Source organism: Triticum urartu, chromosome 2A (genome assembly GCF_056163025.1).
Source record: "Triticum urartu cultivar PI428250 chromosome 2A, HENAU_Tu73, whole genome shotgun sequence".
NCBI lineage: Eukaryota > Viridiplantae > Streptophyta > Magnoliopsida > Poales > Poaceae > Triticum > Triticum urartu.
The window spans coordinates 315,648,041-315,669,341 of NC_141874.1; the positions used below are offsets into that span (position 1 = coordinate 315,648,041).

At 39.5% G+C, this 21,301-nt stretch overlaps 1 protein-coding gene and 1 non-coding gene across 2 annotated transcripts in view; both read right to left on the reverse strand.

The window, feature by feature from the left end:
• Positions 1-4,201: 4,201 nt before the first annotated feature.
• LOC125541837 (small nucleolar RNA SNORD24) lies at positions 4,202-4,284 on the reverse strand. Its single transcript, XR_007297682.1, has one exon. It is a non-coding gene; the product is annotated as a small nucleolar RNA SNORD24 (small nucleolar RNA).
• A 23-nt stretch (positions 4,285-4,307) lies between these two features.
• The window catches only part of LOC125541432 (histone H3.3-like), a 30,241-nt gene continuing 13,247 nt past the window's right edge, over positions 4,308-21,301 (reverse strand). Inside the window, exons 2-6 of the mRNA XM_087541340.1 lie at positions 5,437-5,450; positions 5,242-5,318; positions 5,060-5,150; positions 4,853-4,953; positions 4,308-4,338 (exon numbers count right to left, since the gene is read on the reverse strand). Coding sequence (XP_087397466.1) covers positions 4,308-4,338; positions 4,853-4,953; positions 5,060-5,150; positions 5,242-5,318; positions 5,437-5,450 — 314 coding nt within the window. The remainder of the gene's footprint in view (positions 4,339-4,852; positions 4,954-5,059; positions 5,151-5,241; positions 5,319-5,436; positions 5,451-21,301) is intronic.

Below are 21,301 nucleotides of genomic sequence, written 5' to 3' on the forward strand. Positions count from 1 at the left end.
GCGGGCGGCCATGGAAGTCAAAGGGATCTCTTCCCAGTGAGCCTGCGCATTGCAGGACAGCCTGCACGACTCTCGGTCAGCCTACGCACCGGACTACGCTCGCACGCCTCCTGTTCAGTCAAGGTCAAGCAGCTGTCCGCACGGCACCTCCTACAGCCATTAAAACCAAGACGTGTGGCGTCACGTGAATGGTTAACAGAACACACATGGTTTGAATAATGCAAACGTTTGAGATATTAAAGTCACAGCTATTTTTTTCAAAATTCCTTTGTTTGCTGTCAGTATTCGAGTACACCTTCTCTCAAAATGGACACGAAAAATACCACATCATGTCGTGTGCCGTTCCATGATAGCATGCGAAGTTTCATGAATTTCAGACAAGTTTTGGATTTACTAGAATTTAAAAACCAGGCATCTCAATGTTTTGTCGGCAATCAACGGTGCCCTGGTGTTTGAAAATCATTCCCATTTCTTGCATGGGACCTAATATGCACCCAAGGACACAAATTTGATTTTTCAACCAATTTATATGCACTGGAGCATGTGCATGTAGTTGAAATTTGAATTATGCACATAAAATGCATTGAAAACTAAGTTAATGCATAAAAATGTCCAAAAGAAACCCAAAAAATCACAAAAATTGACACAACACTCCTGTTGTTCGATGTTGACACAAGAAATTTTTTGGAAGCAATAAGAGGAAGTGGATATCGTTTCGTCCCCAAAGGTGGGACGTTCCCTACAGAAACCATGATGCTTGCTGTGAGAAGCTCTGGTTTGTGAGAAGCATATACCCAAACCTGCCCCAAACGGGAAATTTTTTTTACCACAACATGTTGATGCCGCTCCATGAAAGCATGCCAAGTTTCATGAATTTCAGACAAGTTTTGGATTTAGCAGAATATAAAAACGAGGCATCTCAATGTTTTGCCAGCAATCAACAGTGCCCTGGTGTTTGAACCACATTCCCATTTCTTGCATGGGACCTAAGCATGCACCCAAGGACACAGATTTGATTTTTCAACCAATTTATATGCACTGCAACATGTGCATGTGGTTCAAATTTGAACTATGCACATAAATGCATTGAAAACTCGGTTTATGCATAAAAATGTCCAAACAAACCCCAAAAATCCCAAAAATTGACACAACACTCCTGTTGTTCTATGTTGACACGAGAAATTTTTTGAAAAAAATAAGAGGCAATGGATATCATTTCGTCCCCAAAGGTGGGACATTCCCTACCGAAACCATCATGCTTGTTGTGAGAAGCTCTGGTTTGTGAGAAGCATATACCCAAACCTGCCCCAAATGGGACAAATATTTTAACACGGCATGTTCATGCCGCTCCATTATAGCATGCCAAGTTTCACGAATTTCGGGTGAGTTTTGGATTTACTAGAATTTAAAAACCAGGCGTCTCAACGTTTTGTCGGCAATCAACAGTGCCCTGGTCTTTGAATTTCATTCCCATCTCTTGCATGGGACCTAGAAATTCACCCAAGGACACATATTAGATTTTTCAACTAACCTTAGTGCATTGGAGCATGTGCTTGTAGTTCAAATTTGAATTATGCACATAAAATGCATAGAAAACCCAGTTAATGTATAAAAAATGCCAAACGAACCACGAAAAATTCCAAGATTTAACACAAGACTCCTGTTGTTCTATGTTGACACTACAATTTTTTTGAAAGAAATAAGAGGCAACGGATATTGTCCCGTCCCCAAAGGTGGTACTTTCCCTATCGAAACCATCATGCTTGTTGTGAGAAGCTCTAGTTTGTTAGAAGCTTATACCCAAACCTACCCCAAATGGGACAAAATTTTCACCATGGCATGTTGATGCCGCTCCATGATAGCATGCTAAGTTTCATGAATTTCAGACGAGTTTTGGATTTACCAGAATTTAAAAACTAGGTATCTCAATTTTTTGCCGGCAATCAACAGTGCCCTGGTGTTTGAAATTCATTCCCATCTCTTTCAAGGGATCTAGAAATTCACCCAAGGACACACATGTGATTTTTCAACCAACATTATTGCATTGGAGCATGTTCTTGTAGTTCTAATTTGAATTATGCACATAAAATGCCTAGAAAACCTAGTTAATGTATAAAAAGGCCAAACGAACCTTGAAAAATTCATTCCCATTTCTTCCATGGGACCTAAGCATGCAATGAAGGACACATATTTGATTTTTTGGCCAATTTGTATGCACCGGAGCATGTGCATGTAGTTTAATTTTGAATTGTGCACCTGAAATGGCAAGAAAGCAAGTTTAATGTATGAAATGTACAAACGAACCCTGGATAATTCCAATTCTTTTACGACACACATACAGTTGCATGTTCACTGCAGATAAACGATCTAGCAATTCAAACACCGTCCATTGCCGCTATGACCCCATTTTGTAATTCAAATCAAGTAGATCCCACACAGTTTATTCTCACCTACCGTGTGAGATGTAGTACAAAATATCTTGGAGCACCGTCAGTGTATAGTACGCCTATGGCTTACGCGAGAAGGTGTGTCGGCTACAGTCCACAGCCGGCGTGTCAAGCACACTAGCTCGCTCCCCCCAAACTCCCGCATGTGCATCCCTCGCAATCTCGAAAATATCTACCGCTTGGAAGGTTTTAATGTTTGATAGCACACGATTAGTATGTGCGGACCATGTGCGATGTATGTTACTCCCGCTCTGCTTCAGTCCCTTGATTCAAATTTTCAGTAGCCCCAACATTTTACTCCTGCCTACGCATCCCTCGCAATCTCAAAAATATTTGCTCTCCCTTGATCCAAATTTTCAGTAGCCCTGCCTTGTTACTCCTGCCTAGTAAAATTTTCAGTTGCCGCAGTATTTCCTCAAACACAACCTCCGCTCACACAAACACACACAACCCTCAAACCATTGGTAGGTCGCCGCCATCGCCGGTACCTCCATCCTCAACCTCTGCCTGTGTGCAGGGGAGCTCGAGTAGCTAATGGACAAAAAGAGGTTTATCACAGCCTTTTCGCCCGAGCCGGCGAGGTGGCCGCCGAGGTGTCCCCGTCGTCCTCAACGGGCCCGATCCGCCGTCATCCACTGCAAGAAATATGTCAACTTGTGACCACCAATATTGGTCACTGAATGGTCACAAATTTTCATTTGTGACCTTTTTGTGACCAAAAACATAAGGTCAAAAGCTGGCCGTCATAAACTGACATTAGCGACCTTTCTTATGGAATGGTCGAAGACGTTTATGACCAAAATACGTCTACTGTGGCGTTTTGGTCACTAGCAACCTCCCCAGGCCACGTAGGCATCCAGCGTGGCAAGCTGATGTGGCACAAGATTCAGCCCGGTCCAATTCGGTTTTCTACATGGGCCTAGCCCAACAATTCGGCCTTTTTACTGTATATTTTCTCTATCAATTTTCTCTAGCTACATGGGCCTGGCCCAACAATTTGGCCTTTTTATTTCTAGATGCGGCCTTTTACATCGTATGATCTTTTACTTTTTGCTATTTTATTTTCCACTGTTTTACATTTGTCCCAAATATCATAATATCATACACTGGTCCCACACATCAGAAATTTCAAATGTGCTCAAATTATTTTGATAAGTGGGTCGCATGAGTCATGTTTTCATTGCACACATTTTCAAATCACATACATAATTACTATTTCATATGAAACAGGAATTGTAATTCTAAAACATACATGAAATTCACAGAGAGAAGATACATTAAATCACATACATAATTACTATTTCATTCACAAACAGAGAGAAGATACATTAAATTCCCAGATAACCCATCTATTATTACATAACTTGCTATATAAGAATGTCTTGGAGCTTCTTTGAACATCTTTCGTCTTGAATTTACTCAAAATATCTGCCAACAAGAAAACAGAACAGCAAGGATAGGGTGAATAACAACAACAACAGGGGGTGCTATTTAGTAGTAAGATCAAGTCTCGAATGTAAGAATGCTTTGTTGTAATTGATAACTAAAATCTACAACAGCTCAAAGTGGCAGTAGCTAAAACACAATCTTAGAAAAAGCATATAATTGATGTGACATAACAAACTAGACAACCAAGAAATTGTTGTGACATAGCTAGTTTCCAGCAATATCCAACGACAAATTGATGTCACATATATGTATCTATCATGCAAACAGCGGATGTATTGTACTGATAACATTAGACTAGAAATAAGAGCCTCAGAGATCTTGGTGGTTAAGATCATCAAGTGGGATAAACCCATTAAGAGTAGCAAATATTTTGATAACATCACAGGCTCTGTTTGGCACGCGGAAAATTAATCAGTTGAAGCAGAGGCGATGTTTGGCATCACTGCGTTTTACAGTTCCAAAACAGACAGACAGAGTCAGGAATCGGCAGCAAAGCAAGTATATGTACATAGGAATCTCTACTTGGAACCTAGAGTAAGAAGCACGGCTAGAAGAGCCCAATAATTAATTAATCATGTGTTATTCTTTAACTGGAATGTACGTGCATCATCAACAGAGAGGTGTGAGCTCTGGACTTAATTGGTTGTGAGAATGGACTGGACTGTTCCAAATACGTGCATCATCATCAGTTCTGTGAAGCAAATCTACATATCATATTTCTAGAATGGGCGCACCCAGTTGCTCACAAGTAGATTCAAACCCAACTTGTAATGCAATGATGTTTCTTGAACAGTATTACTATAGTTACCTAAATTGCCATGGGAATACTGACAGCAGAAACAGGGGAACGAGAAGTATGTTAAATTAGAGCTAGCAGTTCCAAACAATCACTAAAAACAGCAGCAAAAGCAGACACAGATGCCCGCCAGAGACATTCCCATAGGCAAAGCAAGCACCTTAAGCCCTCTCGCCACGGATCCTCGAAGAGACCCACCAGGTAGGCCTCTGCAGCCTCCTGAAGGGCCAGCACCGCATGGCTCTGGAAGCGGAGGTCAGTCTGCACAGACAGAATAGGATGGTGCTTTTAGTTTACTTGATTCATCATACTATAAGAGTTGACACAACAGGAGCATCACAATGTAGTGCACAAGTTTATTGATCACCTTGAAGTCCTGGGCAATCTCCCTAACAAGCCTCTGGAATGGAAGCTTCCTGATGAGCAGCTCCGTGCTCTTCTGGTACTTGCGGATCTCACTGCAAAGTCAAGCACAAAATTTACTCATTTGAGAATACTTCAAAACAAAACTATAACACATGCTAGAATAGGTTGGAAGATTTTACACACCGAAGAGCAACAGTTCCAGGGCGGTAACGGTGAGGCTTCTTCAATCCTCCAGTTGTGGGAGCAGACTTACCGGCAGCCTGTCAAAAAGCAAAGTAGAGCACATGGTCAAATTAACAATAATACCATGATAGTCCATATACATCAGTAGGATATCTGGTCATAAGCTTGCAATGAAGGTTGAGGTTCAAATTATACCCAGTTCAATTTACCTAAACCATAAATAAAGACATGGCATAACAGGTGATATGACTCAGGTCCCTCCTGGGCTCCAATCGGTTTCTCTTCCTGGACTTTTCCATTCCAATCAGGGCTTCTATTTCCTGTGGGTCGTACTCTACTTCCTCTATCGGGAATTCTACTAGATCCCCGTTCAAACAATTTTGGGAGATGTGTCCTTCTTATCCACATGAATAGCAAGACTTAGTGCAGGGTTTACTCGGGTCTTCTTTAGGTGTGTCCTCCATATCTTCCTTCATCACGGGTTCTTCTAAAATTTCCATAAGGGCTCCTTTCATTACTTCTTTCTTCTGCTGGATGGTTCGTTGTACCATGGGGTAAATGTGACACTGAGCAGGGTAGTGGGTAGTCCCTTCACACAAGAAACAAGTAATCTGCCTAGTTGGGCATTCTTCAACTGGGCGACTTCCTTCACAACTAGGGCATTCATCCTTGTGTTCTTTATGAGTGTGTCATATTCCTCCACAAATCTTGCATGCACAAGGTTTCTTCATATCCTTTCCATAAGGCTTCAACTTCTGGGACACAAGCCAAGGCTTTGGCATAGTCAACTTAAATTCTTTCCAAGTGGTTACTCCTTGCCATCCATTGATGGTTTGGTACATCCTCCACCAAGTAGCAGCACCTCTTTCAAAGCACTGAAGATCATGCTGGGTCATATCCTTTCCGACTATAAGTTTATTCTTCATGTGATCCTCCATGTTCTGAATCCATTGGTCCGTCTCCAATTGACTCATCGGTCCAGAAAATATAAGCTCATCTTCATTCATCCTCTATAGGGTCCATGGGTTTGGGGTGAGATAAGAGAGATAGAGAGGGATTCACACAATGCAAACAACAGTTTTGAAAAGACGGATTTTTTATTGTGGCTGTCAAAAAAAACATCAAACAAATGACAGCTCACAATCGTCGCATCTAACATAGGGATATAACTTGGGTTTGGTCTTCTAAAGGTCAATAAATCTTCAACGTCTCCAAACTCTTCAAGCCTTGTTCATGCCTCCAATGGCTTCTTCCGATCATGCTTGTCTTTCTCAAGTTCTTTTGCCAGATCAACTCTGTTGACGCGAAGTCTCTCATGACGTCCTTTAATATTCTGGAGTTGCGTTCCAAACCTCTGGTTTCAACATCCTTCGCATGAACCATAGTCCTACTGTCCTTCAGTTCCTGACAAATCTCCGGTATCTCGAGGTTGTAGCTCCTCCATCTTGGCTACTTTCAGCTTTTGGTTCCTGAGTTCTTCACGAAATACTTCCTTGTCTAATACGGCTTCATGGAGCTCCACCTTAAACTTCTTGATGTAGTACTCCAAATCCTGGTGATACACCGGCTAAGGTTAAAACTTCATCTTACTAATAGGTGCTCCGTCAGCCTTCTTCCATCAAATCCATTCTGAAGAAATGCATCCTGAACTCAGCACGGTGACAATAGCATCAGCGGGCGATAATACCATCGATAGTCATGTTTCTGCTCTTGTCATTTCCATGAGCTATCTCTCCGTAGTTGATATCTCCTGCCTTAGGGTCCTATTGACAAAACTTCGAGTTCTCATGCTCCTTGTTTCAGTCTTTCTCCGATACACCTTGATCTCGGGTATTGACAACTTCCATAGTCTGCCAAGTTCCATAAGGGTAGCCTTCCTAGGTCATACAAATCTGGGAATTCTTCAGAGCCTTCAAATTCTACTTGTCTTCGGTCTTCAACCGTTGTAGTTTCCATTATTCAGATGCACGGAAAATACTCTTCATTCCGAAGTGGTCTTAGTTGTCTGATATCTTGTACTTCTTGGAGTGGTCTCATCAGTCGAATCTTCGTGTGGTCAAAAGGAAAAAAGGGGGTATGGTCTCACTAAAAGGGAATATTTGAATAAGCTCAGAAGAGAAGAGAGGTAAAAGGTCTTTTTGAAAGGGAAAGTTGTAGAGAAAAATCTTTTCTATGGGCTTTCCAGTTTCTAGGGTCACGTCCTACAGTCAACATGTGCTCTGATACCATCTTGTAGCGACCCGAACCGAATGGATCAAGTCTCTGTGCTTAAGTGTCATCCCTGGATCGGTATGCTGACACACAAAGTACTCGAGGATTTATAACAGAGGTAAATCACATGTATAAGTAACGTAAATACTATTACCTCAATCCAAATAGCGGAAGTAACAAGGTTGTGGATTCCCATCAACACCAATGGCAAAGTTGAGTGTAGAAATCGTAACCCTAACATATCACTTACTCGTCGTAAGAAATCCTGCAACATGAGACGTTGCAGCCACAAAGGGTCAGTACATTGAATGTACTAGCAAATTCGCACTAGAGGATAATGATGAATAAAGGCTATCACTACATGCATATTTGGCTGGTGGAAAGGCTCTAGGGTTATAAGGTTTTTGCGAAAAGCCAATTTTTCCCTACTACAAAGGAATAAATTTTATTTAACTATCATGGTGGTTGTTGAACATTGAGAATGGTTGACAACATTCTAAATCCCAATTAAGTAACATCATTAAAACCCAAAAAAATTAATTTAAAGTAACATGATGAGATTCACATGATAATCCAGGTACTAGATACTCAAGATGTCCATAACCGGGGACACGACTAATCATGATTAGTTTATACACTCTGCAGAGGTTTGCGCACTTTTCCCCACAAGACTCGATCTCCTCCGTTGGATTTCTCGCACTACATGGTGTTTGAGAAACGGATGACCGAGACATAGTCTTTCAGAAGCGCTAGCACCTTACGATGGGTAGACCGTTACACCTACTTTCCCCTACATCTGCTAGTCTACCACTGTAAGAGTTCGCACGACTTAGTCAACTATGCTAGAGCCCATAGTAGCTTGTGGCTGCACACGGAAGTTTCTAGTATGAATAATCTCATGATCCCTTTGAGCCTAGGTGGCGGTCCAAAAAAATAGGCAATCTTGGTCTACCCAGGTGCCTAGACAAGCAATCCTGAAATACCCAGGTACCTCAATCCACCCAGATGTGTGTTTAAGTTGCCACCTTAAGTAAACCATTAATTGACAATCTCACATCTGTCATGAATACTCTCAAAACCCAATCCACGTCTACGAGCATAGCATGGCACTATAAGCATAACGTAATAGTAACTCCCAAGGGTTTGATAATAAACAGGTAATAGGTACTACCTCAACTACTTCCCATCCCACAATTTAATTAGACCCTAATCATGCAATGTTGGAGGTTTGATCTAATGCAATAAAAACTGGGTATGAAAGAGGTATGATCAAAGTGTGAACTTGCCTACAATGTTGATGAAGATGATTCACACTCAAAAATCTTGATAGCTCTACTCGTCACACTCCGGTCAATCTATCATAATCAAGCAATAGTAACCACACATAAGCAATCACTCAAAAGACCAGAAAGAACGAAGAAGACGATTCGGAAAACATCAAAACCAAGAAAATAACTCTTGCAACATAAAACAATTTCTAACAGTACTAAAATTATGTGAATTTGGCCTTATCAAAATGTTTAGGTCAAGAGCTTCGATATGCAAAAAGAATCAACTGAAACGGAGTTACGGATAAAAAGATATGATCAAAAGAAGTTTGAATATGAATCTGAACAAAATTCAAAATTTCAAAATTTCAAAAAGTAGATGTGACAGGTTCACTGGATAGGTGAAAACAAGACGAAGCTATAGGCGTTGGTTTCATCTAATTTGGATAAACGAGTGAAAAGTTATGGCTATTTGAAAAATTAGGGCCAAGCTGTTTTACGAAAGAAAAAATAGCAACGGTTAAGGTCTAACATATAAATACGTAGAATAATTGATAATATAATTATTCTATCGTATTAGTCTAAAAATAACAAACTACGTGAGTATATGAAGAAAAAAAGAAAGAAAGATACCTTTATAAGGCAGAGAAAAGACGACTTTGGAGGGAGGAGACAACTTCCAGAAGTCGCGCCGGAGAGGAGAAAAATATTTTTCTTAAATGGATCTAGTGAAACCAAAATATTGATTTAACCCGAATCGGATGATTTTTGGAGGCTCTATGGGTCTATATTTATTGGTGGAAAAGAGGCTTAGGGGTCAAAGGCTAGGCAATGTGGGACTAAACGTAGACGAAAATATACGAAACAGAGAAGAAAAGAGGCGGATGGGCCCAAAGGCCTTCGGCCGGCCGCGCGCATGCTGCCGTGCAGTTTTTTTTTTACAAAATTCGGCCTAAGAAAAGAAAAAAAAGGGCTGGCTGGGCCTAGCCTATTTAAGAGAAAAAAACAATGGGGCGCCAGAAGCTACTATACTGCGCATGTAGGCGATAAATAAATATGGGCCGCATGTACAGTTTTTAAAAAAATAGAAACAGAAGGAAAACCGAATAACAAAATAAAATAAATTTTTTATATAGGCATATAATATACCAAAATTTCAGAAAAAGACTTTCTACAAGATGAACATTTTCCTAGCATTAAATAAAATTCACACAAATTTAGATAATTCAAAGAGTGCTACTGGTCTAATAAAATCCAATAAAAATCATTTTAAAAATATTAAAATGATTTCAAATTTATTTCTCTCCAATTTTTTGTTGTAGAGAATCATGTTACCCTAATTTCCATATATTTTATTTTTGGAGGAAAATAATTTGAATAAAACTCAAATAAATCCAAATTGAAAATAAATTCAAAAGAACTTTGAATTTAATTCTTTGAAACTCCCAACTCATATTTCATATAATTTGAAGAAGTCATTTTATCTTCTCTCATAAAAATCATTGAGCTGCATGAAGTTTATGAATTGAAATATTTCCAAATGAAATGAAATTTTTTTCAAATACCCTTTCATTTAATTTAAATGGAAGAAGTCATATCATCTTCGCTCAAGGGTTTTGTATTTGATAATAATTTGAATTCATGGAGATCAGAAAGCAAATATGAAAGTTTGGGAAAGTCCTTTTATTCCCTCTCATTTAACTTTCAAAAAATTTCGAATTTCACTCAATCAATCACACAACAATCGAACAAACAATCAACCTATCTATTTATTATAACATTCCAAAATTTAGAATTTTGGGATGTTACACAAGTATAGGGGATCGCAACAGTTTTCGAGGGTAGAGTATTCAACCCAAATTTATTGATTCGACACAAGGGGAGCCAAAGAATATTCTCAACTATTAGCAGCTGAGTTGTCAATTCAACCACACCTAGAAACTTAATATCTATAGCAAAATATTTAGTAGCAAAGTAATATCATAGTAGTGGTAACGGTAGCAAAAGGTAATGATAGAAAAAGTCATGTTCTTGGTATTTTGTAGTGATGATAGCAGTAGCAACGGAAAAGTAAATAGGCGAAGAACAATATATGGAAAGCTCGTAGGCAATGGATCGGTGATGGAGAATTATGTCGGACGTGTTTCATCATGTAACAGTCATAACCTAGGGTGACACAGAACTAGCTCCAATTCATCAATGTAATGTAGGCATGTATTCCGAATATAGTCATACGTGCTTATAAAAAATTACTTGCATGACATCTTTTGTCCTACCCTCCCGTGGCAGCGGGGTCCTAATGGAAACTAAGGGATATTAAGGCCTCCTTTTAATAGAGTACCGAAACAAAGCATTAACACATAGTGAATACATGAACTCCTCAAACTACGGTCATCACCAGTAAGTATCCCGATTATTGTCACTTCGGGGTTAACGGATCATAACACATAATAGGTGACTATAGACTTGCAAGATAGGATCAAGAACTCTCATATATTGATGAAAACATAATAGGTTTAGATCTGAAATCATGGCACTTGATGACCCACAAGTATAGTGGATATATCGTAGTCCTTTCGATAAGTAAGAGTGTCGAACCCAATGAGGAGCAGAAGGAAATGATAAGCGGTTTTCAGCAAGGTATTCTCTGCAAGTACTGAAATAAGTGGTAACAGATAGTTTTGTGATAAGATAATTTGTAACGAGAAACAAGTAACAAAAGTAAATAAAGTGCAGCAAGGTGGCCCAATCCTTTTTGTAGCAAAGGACAAGCCTGGACAAACTCTTATATATGGAAAAGCGCTCCCGAGGACACATGGGAATATCGTCAAGCTAGTTTTCATCATGTTCATATGATTCGCGTTCGGTACTTTGATAATTTGACATGTGGGTGGACCAGTGCTTGGGTGTTGTTCTTACTTGAACAAGCATCCACTTATGATTAACCTCTATTGCAAGCATCCTCAACTACAACAAAAGTATTAAGGTAAACCTAACCATAGCATGAAACATATGGATCCAAATCAGCCCCTTACGAAGCAACGCATAAACTAGGGTTTAAGATTCTGTCACTCTAGCAACCCATCATCTACTTATTACTTCCCAATGCCTTCCTCTAGGCCCAAATAATGGTGAAGTGTTATGTAGTCGATGTTCACATAACACCACTAGAGGCTAGAAAACATACATCTCATCAAAATATCGAACGAATACCAAATTCACATGACTACTAATAGCAAGACTTCTCCCTTGTCCTCAGGAACAAATGTAACTACTCACAAAGCATATTCTTGTTCATAATCAGAGGGGTAATAATATGCATAAAGGATCTGAACATATGATCTTCCACCAATTAAACCAACTAGCATCAACTACAAGGAGTAATTAACACTACTAGCAACCTACTAGCACCAATCCTGGGCTTGGAGACATGAATTGGATACAAGAGATGAACTAGGGTTTTGAGATGAGATGGTGCTGATGAAGATGTTGATGGAGATTGCCCTCTCCCGATGAGAGGAGCCTTGGTGATGACGATGGCGATGATTTCCCCCTCAGGTAGGGAAGTTTCCCCGGTAGAATAGCTCTGCCGGAGCTCTAGATTGGATCCGCCAAGGTTCCGCCTCGTGGTGGCGGAGTTTTGTCCCGAAAGGTTGCTTCTTATTTGTTTCTCGACGAAAGACTTCATATAGGAGAAGATGGTCATCGGAGAGCCACCAGGGGGCCCACGAGGTAGGGGGCGCGCCCTAGGGGGGCGCCCCCCACCCTCGTGGAAAGGGTGTGGGCCCCCTGGTCTTCATCTTTGGCGAGGATTTTTCATTATTTATTATAAGGTATTCCGTGGAGTTTCAGGACTTTTGGAGTTGTGCAGAATAGGTCTCTAATATTTGCTCCTTTTCTAGCCCAGAATTCCAGCTGCCGGCATTCTCCCTCCTTATGTAAACCTTGTAAATAACAGAGAATAGCCATAAGTATTGTGACATAATGTGAAATAACAGCCCATAATGCAATAAATATCGATATAAAAGCATGATGCAAAATGGACATATCAACTCCCCCAAGCTTAGACCTCGCTTGTCCTCAAGCGAAAGCCGATAACAATAAATATGTCCCCATGTTTAGAGGTAGAGGCTTTGATAAAAATAAAATACGGACATTAGGGCATCATGATTATTCTCATAACAGCAACATACATAGATATTGTCATATGATTACTTATGTTCAAGTGATGATCTATTCACAATGCAAAAGTATGAATCAGAAACCTTATTGAGAACCAACAAACTATAACCTTAGTCATTGAAGCAATTGCAATTTATCATAACATCAGAAAGAGTCTATGTCAGAGCTAAAAAGCAAGTCCACATACTCAACTATGATCAATCCTTCATAATTGCTAACACTCGCGCAATACTTGTGATTACGGAGTTTTAATCGGACACAGAGAAAGATAGGGGCTTATAGTTTCGCCCCACAACCTTTTACCTCGAGGGTAATGTCAATAATAATAACTCATGCCCCCCTACATCCAATTAGATATATCTATCAGGATCTTTCCAACACACTGGCTTGCCAAAGGATAAAATGAAAAAGGGAGAGGTGAAGATCACCATGACAATTGCATAAGGTAGAAGATAATAATAAAAGATAGGCCCTTCGCAGAGGGAAGCAGAGGTTTCCATGCGCTTTCATGGTTGGAAGCACAAAATCCTAATGCGAAAGAATGTCACTTTATATTGCCCCTTGTGATATGAACCTTTACTATGCAGTCCGTCGCTTTTATTACTTCCACATCACAAGATCGTATAAGGCTTATTTCTCCCACACTAATCATACATATTTATAGCAATTTTTATTGCTTTGCACCGATGACAACTTACTTGAAGGATCTTATTCAATCCATAGGTAGATATGGTGGACTCTCATGGCAAAACTGGTTTAAGGGTATTTGGAAGCACAAGTAGTATCTCTACTTGGTGCTGAGAATTTGGCTAGCATGAGGGGGAAAGGCAAGCTCAACATGTTGGATGATCCATGACAACATACTTTATCTCAGATATAAGAAAACATAACCCATTACGTTGTCTTCCTTGTCCAACATCAACTCTTTAGCATGCCATATTTTGATGAGTGCTCCCAATCATAAAAGATGTCAATAATAGTATATTTATATGTGAAACCTATCTTTCCTTATTACTTCCTCTTAATTGCAATGAAACCAACTCCCGACAACTTTTAATCATCACACTCTTTCTATGTGAAGTCATTACTATCAATAAGATCAATATGAACTTTTGTTTATTTTTATTCTTTTTCTCTTTTCTTTTATTCACCCAAGATCATAGCAAGAAAATCAAGCCCTTGACTCAACAATAATCTTTATTATATAGCTCACGGACTCGATTACATAGAGAGATCATAAGGCAAAACTCAAAACTAGATCATGCCATAAACTTTATTCTACTAGATCAAAATACTACTAATGGGATTGAACTAAGGAAAAATGTAAAGATAGGAGTTGTGATTGTGATACGATACCGAGGCACCTCCCCCAAGCTTGGCGGTTGCCAAGGGGAGTGCCCATACCCATGTGATTATATCTCCTTGGTTGGTGAAGAAGGTGGATGTGTTGTTGATGATGCGGGCTTGTCATCCATCTTCCAAGGCATAGGTTCACCATCATAGAAGGATGGTCGAGTCTCCGGAATCCTCGAATCTGCAGCCAAACTCATTCTTTTGAATCTATATTCATACTCACAGTTTTGGTTTTGCAGGTCATAGATTTGGGCTTGGAGGTGCTCGATCTTCTCATGTAGCTTGAAGGTGGCCTCATCGGTGTTCTTGACATCCGGCTTGTAGTTGTTAGTGAACTCCGCGAGCATCGTGTGGCTAGCATTGATTCCACACTCCACCATCCCCTGGCACTTGAAAACTTGTTGCTCCATTGCTTCGAGCCTCGTCTCCACGCTTCCGGTTCCCTTTGGTCCCTCAGCATCGCGGATGTGCAGCAACCCATCACGCATCTCAATGGCTTGAGGGTGTCGCAGCAACTCCGCGAGGTAAGGGTTGATGACCTTCTCGAAGAACTTGTGCTTGGAAGCACTTGGGGACGTCATGATAATCTAGATCTGTCAGAAAAACAACTCGAAACAAAATCAGAGAATATTTGCGTGATACGGGAGTCAAAACCTTCGGGAGAATATATAGTGAATTTTTACTGACCAAAATACGTATCGTGCAAGAAAACGGAGTCCGGAAGGCACACGAGGAGCCCACGAGGTAGGGGGCACGCCCTCCACCCTCGTGGGGCCCTCGTGTCCTTCCCGGACTGCTACTTAATTTTCTATTTTTCTAAATATTCCAAAACGGAGAAATATTGCCTTAAAAATTGTTTTGGAGTCGATTTACTTAGCGTACCACATACCTATTCCTTTTCGGAGTCTGAAACGTTCTGGAAAGTGCCCCTTATGTATTCCTCCGGGGTTACGGTTTAAATAATATTGGTTTCAATATTGATGGGATTACCTGAGATATAATGTTTAATTCTCTGACCGTTTACCACCTGCGGATTTGTGCCTTTGAAGTTGTTCATTTTTATGGCACCAGAATGATAGACCTCCTCGATAACATAGGGCCCTTCCCATTTAGAGGGAAGTTTTCCTACAAAAAATCTTAAACGAGAGTTGTATAGCAATACATAATCACCTACATTAAACTCACGCTTTTGTATCCTTTTGTCATGCCATCTTTTAACCTTTTCTTTAAACAACTTGGCATTTTCATAAGCTTGGGTTCTCCATTCATCAAGTGAGCTAATATCAAATAACCTCTTTTCATCGGCAAGTTTGAAATCATAGTTGAGCTCTTTAATAGCCCAATATGCCTTATGTTCTAGTTCGAGAGGTAAGTGACATGCTTTTCCATATACCATTTTATATGGAGACATACCCATAGGATTTTTATATGCAGTTCTATAGGCCCATAATGCATCATCAAGTTTCTTGGATCAATTCTTTCTAGACCTATTGACAGTCTTTTGCAAAATTAATTTGAGTTCTCTATTACTCAATTCTACTTGACCACTAGACTGTGGGTGATACGAAGATGCAATTCTATGATTGACGTCATATTTAGCAGCATTTTACGGAAAGCACCATGAATAAAATGTGAACCACCATCAGTCATTAAATATCTAGGGAGTCCAAACCTCAGAAAAATAACTTCTTAAAGCATTTTAATAGAAGTGTTATGATCAGCACTACTAGTTGGAATAGCTTCTACCCACTTAGTAATGTAATCAATAGCAACTAAAATATGTGTATATCCATTAGAGGCAGGAAAAGGTCCCATATACTCAAATCCCCAAACATCAAACGGTTCAATAACAAGTGAATAATTCATAGGCAGTTCTTGACGTCTACTAATATTACCAATTCTTTGACATTCATCACAAGATAGGACAAACTTACGGGCATCCTTGAAGAGAATAGGCCAATAAAAACCGTATTGCAATACCTTATGTGCAGTTCTATCTCCCGCGTGGTGTCCTCCATAAGTTTCGGAGTGGCACTTGCGTAGGTTCTGTTCCTGTTCATGCTCAGGTACACAACGTCTAATAACACCATCTACTCCTTGTTTGTAAAGATGTGGGTCATCCCAAAAGTAATGTCTCAAATCATAGAAGAACTTTTTCTTTTGTTGGTATGTGAAGCTAGGTGGTATAAATTTAGCAACTATGTAATTAGCATAATCAGCATACCAAGGGGTACTAAGAGAAGTACTTATGACATTTGATTGTTCATCAGGAAAGCTATCATCAATAGGTAGTGGGTCATCAAGAACATTCTCTAACCTAGATAAGTTGTCTGCAACGGGGTTCTCACCTCCTTTTCTATCAACAATATGCAAATCAAATTCTTGTAGCAAGAGAACCCATCTAATAAGTCTAGGTTTAGCATCTTTCTTCTCCATAAGATATTTAATGGCAGCATGATCCGTGTGGATAGTTACTTTAGAATCAACAATATAAGGTCTGAACTTATCACAAGCAAATACAACTGCTAAAAGTTCTTTTTCAGTAGTAGCATAATTTCTTTGAGCATTGTCTAGAGTCTTACTAGCATAATGGATAACATTTAATTTCTTATCAACTCTTTGCCCTAGAACATCACCTACAGCATAATCGCTAGCATCACACATAATTTCAAAGGGTAAATTCCAATCAGGTGGCTGAACAATAGGTGCAGAGACTAATGCTTTCTTAAGTATTTCAAATACTTCTACACAATCATCATCAAAGACAAATGGTATATATTTTTGTAATAAATTAGTCAGAGGCTGAGAAATTTTTGAGAAGTCCTTAATGAACCTCCTATAAAATCCGGCATGACCAAGGAAACTTCTTATACCTTTGATGTCCTTGGGACATGGCATCTTTTCAATAGCATCAACCTTGGCTTTATCAACTTCAATACCTCTTTCAGAAACTTTATGCCCCAAGACAATACCTTCATTAACCATAAAGCGACACTTTTCTCAATTCAAGACAAGATTAGTTTCTTCACATCTCTGCAAAACTCGATCAAGATTGCTCAAGCAATCATCAAAAGAAGATCCATAGACGGAAAAGTCGTCCATGAAAACCTCACAAATCTTTTCACAAAAGTCAGAGAATATAGCCATCATGCATCTTTGAAAGGTAGCAGGTGCATTACATAAACCGAAAGGCATACGTCTATAAGAAAAAGTACCAAAAGGGCATGTAAAAGTAGTCTTTGATTGATCTTTAGCCGACATAGGTATTTGAGAGAAACCAGAATAACCATCTAGAAAGCAGTAATGTGTATGTTTGCATAATCTTTCTAGCATTTGATCGATAAAAGGTAAGGGGTAATGATATTTCTTAGTAGCCTTATTTAATTTGCAGAAATCAATTACAATCCTATAACCTGTAATAATGCTTTGTGGAATCAATTCATCTTTATCATTAGGAACAACAGTAATACCTCCCTTCTTAGGTACACAATGAACAGGACTTACCCACTGACTATCAGCAACGGGATAAATTATACCTGCCTCCAGAAGCTTTAGTATTTCTTTTCTTACCACTTCTTTCATTTTAGGATTCAGACGTCGTTGAGGATCACGAACTGGTTTGGCATCTGCTTCCAAATTTATTTTATGTTGACATAGAGTGGGACTAATGCCCTTAAGATCATCAAGAGTATATACAATAGTAGCATGGTGCTTCTTCATAGTTTTCAATAATCTTTCTTCTTCATGCTCTGAAAGGTTAGCACTAATAATAACAGGATATATCTTCTTTTCATCAAGATAAGCATATTTAAGATTATCAGGCAACGGTTTAAGCTCAAACACGGGATCACCCTTAGGTGGAGGGGGATCCCCTAGGATTTCAACAGGCAAATTGTGTTTCAGAATAGGTTCCTGTTTAAAGAATACTTCATCTATTTCCCTTCTTTCATTCATAAACATATCATTCTGATGGTCTAGCAAATATTGTTCTAAAGGATCACTAGGAGGCACGACAATAGAAGCAAGACCAATAATTTCATCCTTACTAGGCAATTCTTCTTCACGGTGTTGTTTACTAAATTTAGAGAAATTAAATTCATGAGTCATATCATCCAAGCCAATAGTAACAACATTCTTTTCGCAGTCTATCTTAGCATTAACAGTGTTCAAGAAGGGTCTACCAAATATAATGGGACAAATGCTATTTTGTGGGGAACTAAGAACAAGAAAATCAGCAGGATATTTAGTTTTCCCGCACAAGACTTCAACATCTCTAACAATTCCCACTTCTGAAATATTATCTCTATTAGCAAGTTTAATTGTGACATTAATATCTTCTAACTCAGCAGGTGCAATTTCATGCTTGATTTCTTTATACAAGTCATAAGGTATAACACTAGCACTAGCACCCATATCACATAAGCCATGATAACAATGTTGTCCTATTTTAATAGAAATAACAGGCACGCCTACCACAGGTCTATGTTTATCTTTAGCACAAGGATTAGCAATCCTAGCAGTTTCACCGCAGAACTGAATAACATGCCCATCAATATTATCAGACAAGAGATCTTTACCAATAGCAATATTAGGTTCTACTTTAACTTGCTCAGGAGGTGTATATGTTTTAATATTGCTTTTACGAACCACAGTTGTAGCTTTCGCATGATCCTTTATCCTAACAGGGAAAGGTGGTTTCTCAACATAACAAGTAGGAACAATAGGATCATTATAAGTGACAGTCTTTTCTTCAACTTTAATTGGTGTAGCTACTTTTACTTCTATGGGAGGATGATATTTAAACCACTTCTCCTTAGGGAGATCAACATAAGTAGCAAAAGATTCACAGAAAGAAGCTACTATCTCATAATCAAGTCCATATTTAGTGCTAAACTTACGGAAAATATCGGTATCCATAAAAGATTTAACACAATCAAAACTAGGTGTCATACCTGACTCCTTACCATTGTCAAGGTCCCAATCTTCAGAGTTGCGTTTAATTCTATCCAATAAATCCCATCTAAATCCAATAGTCTTCATCATAAAAGAGCCAGCACAAGAAGTATCGAGCATGGTGCGATTATTTTTAGAAAGCCGAGCATAAATTTTTTGAAGAATTGTTTCTCTTGGAAGCTCATGATTGGGGCATGAATATAACATTGATTTAAGCCTCCCCCAAGCTTGAGCGATACTTTCTCCTTCGCGGAGCCAAAAATTATATATATAATTGCGATCACGATGAACAAGATGCATAGGGTAATACTTTTGATGAAATTCCAATTTCAATCTTCTATAATTCCATGATCTCATATCATCAAATAGCCTATACCATATTAATGCGTCTCCCTTCAAAGATAAAGGGAAGACCTTCTTCTTAGCAACATCATCGGGTATACCTGCAAGCTTAAATAGTCCACAAACTTCATCCACATATATTAGGTGTTCATCAGGATGCTTTGTTCCATCTCCTGTAAAAGGATTAGCTAGCAGTTTTTCTATCATACCCGAAGGATACTCATAAGGAATTTCATTTTCAATAGGTTCAGTAGGTTGAGGAGCAACTCTTTGCTCTACTGGTCGAGGTGAAGATACCCTGAACAAGCCCCTCAAAGGATTAGTTTCCATAGTAACAAGTGACAGTAAATTTCAGCACACTATATAAATTTTTCCTTCCAAATTCCAGCTACCAAAGGCGCTTCACTCCCCGACAACGTCGCCAGAAAAGAGTCTTGATGACCCACAAGTATAGGGGATCTATCGTAGTCCTTTCGTTAAGTAAGAGTGTCGAACCCAACGAGGAGCAGAAGGAAATGATAAGCGGTTTTCAGCAAGGTATTCTCTACAAGTACTGAAATAAGTGGTAACAGATAGTTTTGTGATAAGATAATTTGTAACGAGAAACAAGTAACAAACGTAAATAAAGTGCAGCAAGGTGGCCCAATCCTTTTGTAGCAAAGGACAAGCCTGGACAAACTCTTATATAAGGAAAAGCGCTCCCGAGGACACATGGGAATATCGTCAAGCTAGTTTTCATCACGTTCATATGATTCGCGTTCGGTACTTTGATAATTTGACATGTGGGTGGACCGGTGCTTGGGTGTTGTTCTTACTTGAACAAGCATCCCACTCATGATTAACCTCTATTGCAAGCATCCACAACTACAACAAAAGTATTAAGGTAAACCTAGCCATAGCATGAAACATATGGATCCAAATTCTCCCCTTACGAAGCAACGCATAAACTAGGGTTTAAGTTTCTGTCACTCTAGCAACCCATCATCTACTTATTACTTCCCAATGCCTTCCTCTAGGCCCAAATAATGGTGAAGTGTTATGTAGTCGACGTTCACATAACATCACTAGAGGCTAGACAACATACATCTCATCAAAATATCGAACGAATACCAAATTCACATGACTACTAATAGCAAGTATTCTCCCTTGTCCTCAGGAACAAACGTAACTACTCACAAAGCATATTCATGTTCATAATCAGAGGGGTAATAATATGCATAAAGGATCTGAACATATGATCTTCCACAAATTAAACCAACTAGCATCAACTACAAGGAGTAATTAACACTACTAGCAACCTACTAGCACCAATCCCGGGCTTGGAGACAAGAATTGGATACAAGAGATGAACTAGGGTTTTGAGATGAGATGGTGCTGATGGAGATTGCCCTCTCCCGATGAGAGGAGCGTTGGTGATGACGATGGTGATGATTTCCCCCTCCGGGAGGGAAGTTTCCCCAGCAGAACAGCTCTTCCGGAGCTCTAGATTGGATCCGCCAAGGTTCCGCCTCATGGCAGCGGAGTTTCGTCCCGAAAGGTTGCTTCTTATTTTTTTTCTCGATGAAAGACTTCATATAGGAGAAGATGGTCATCGGAGAGCCACCAGGGGGCCCACGAGGTAGGGGGCGCGCCCTAGGGGGGGCGCCCCCCACCCTCGTGGAAAGGGTGTGGGCCCCCTGGTCTTCATCTTTGGCGAGGATTTTTCATTATTTATTATAAGGTATTCCATGGAGTTTCAGAACTTTTGGAGT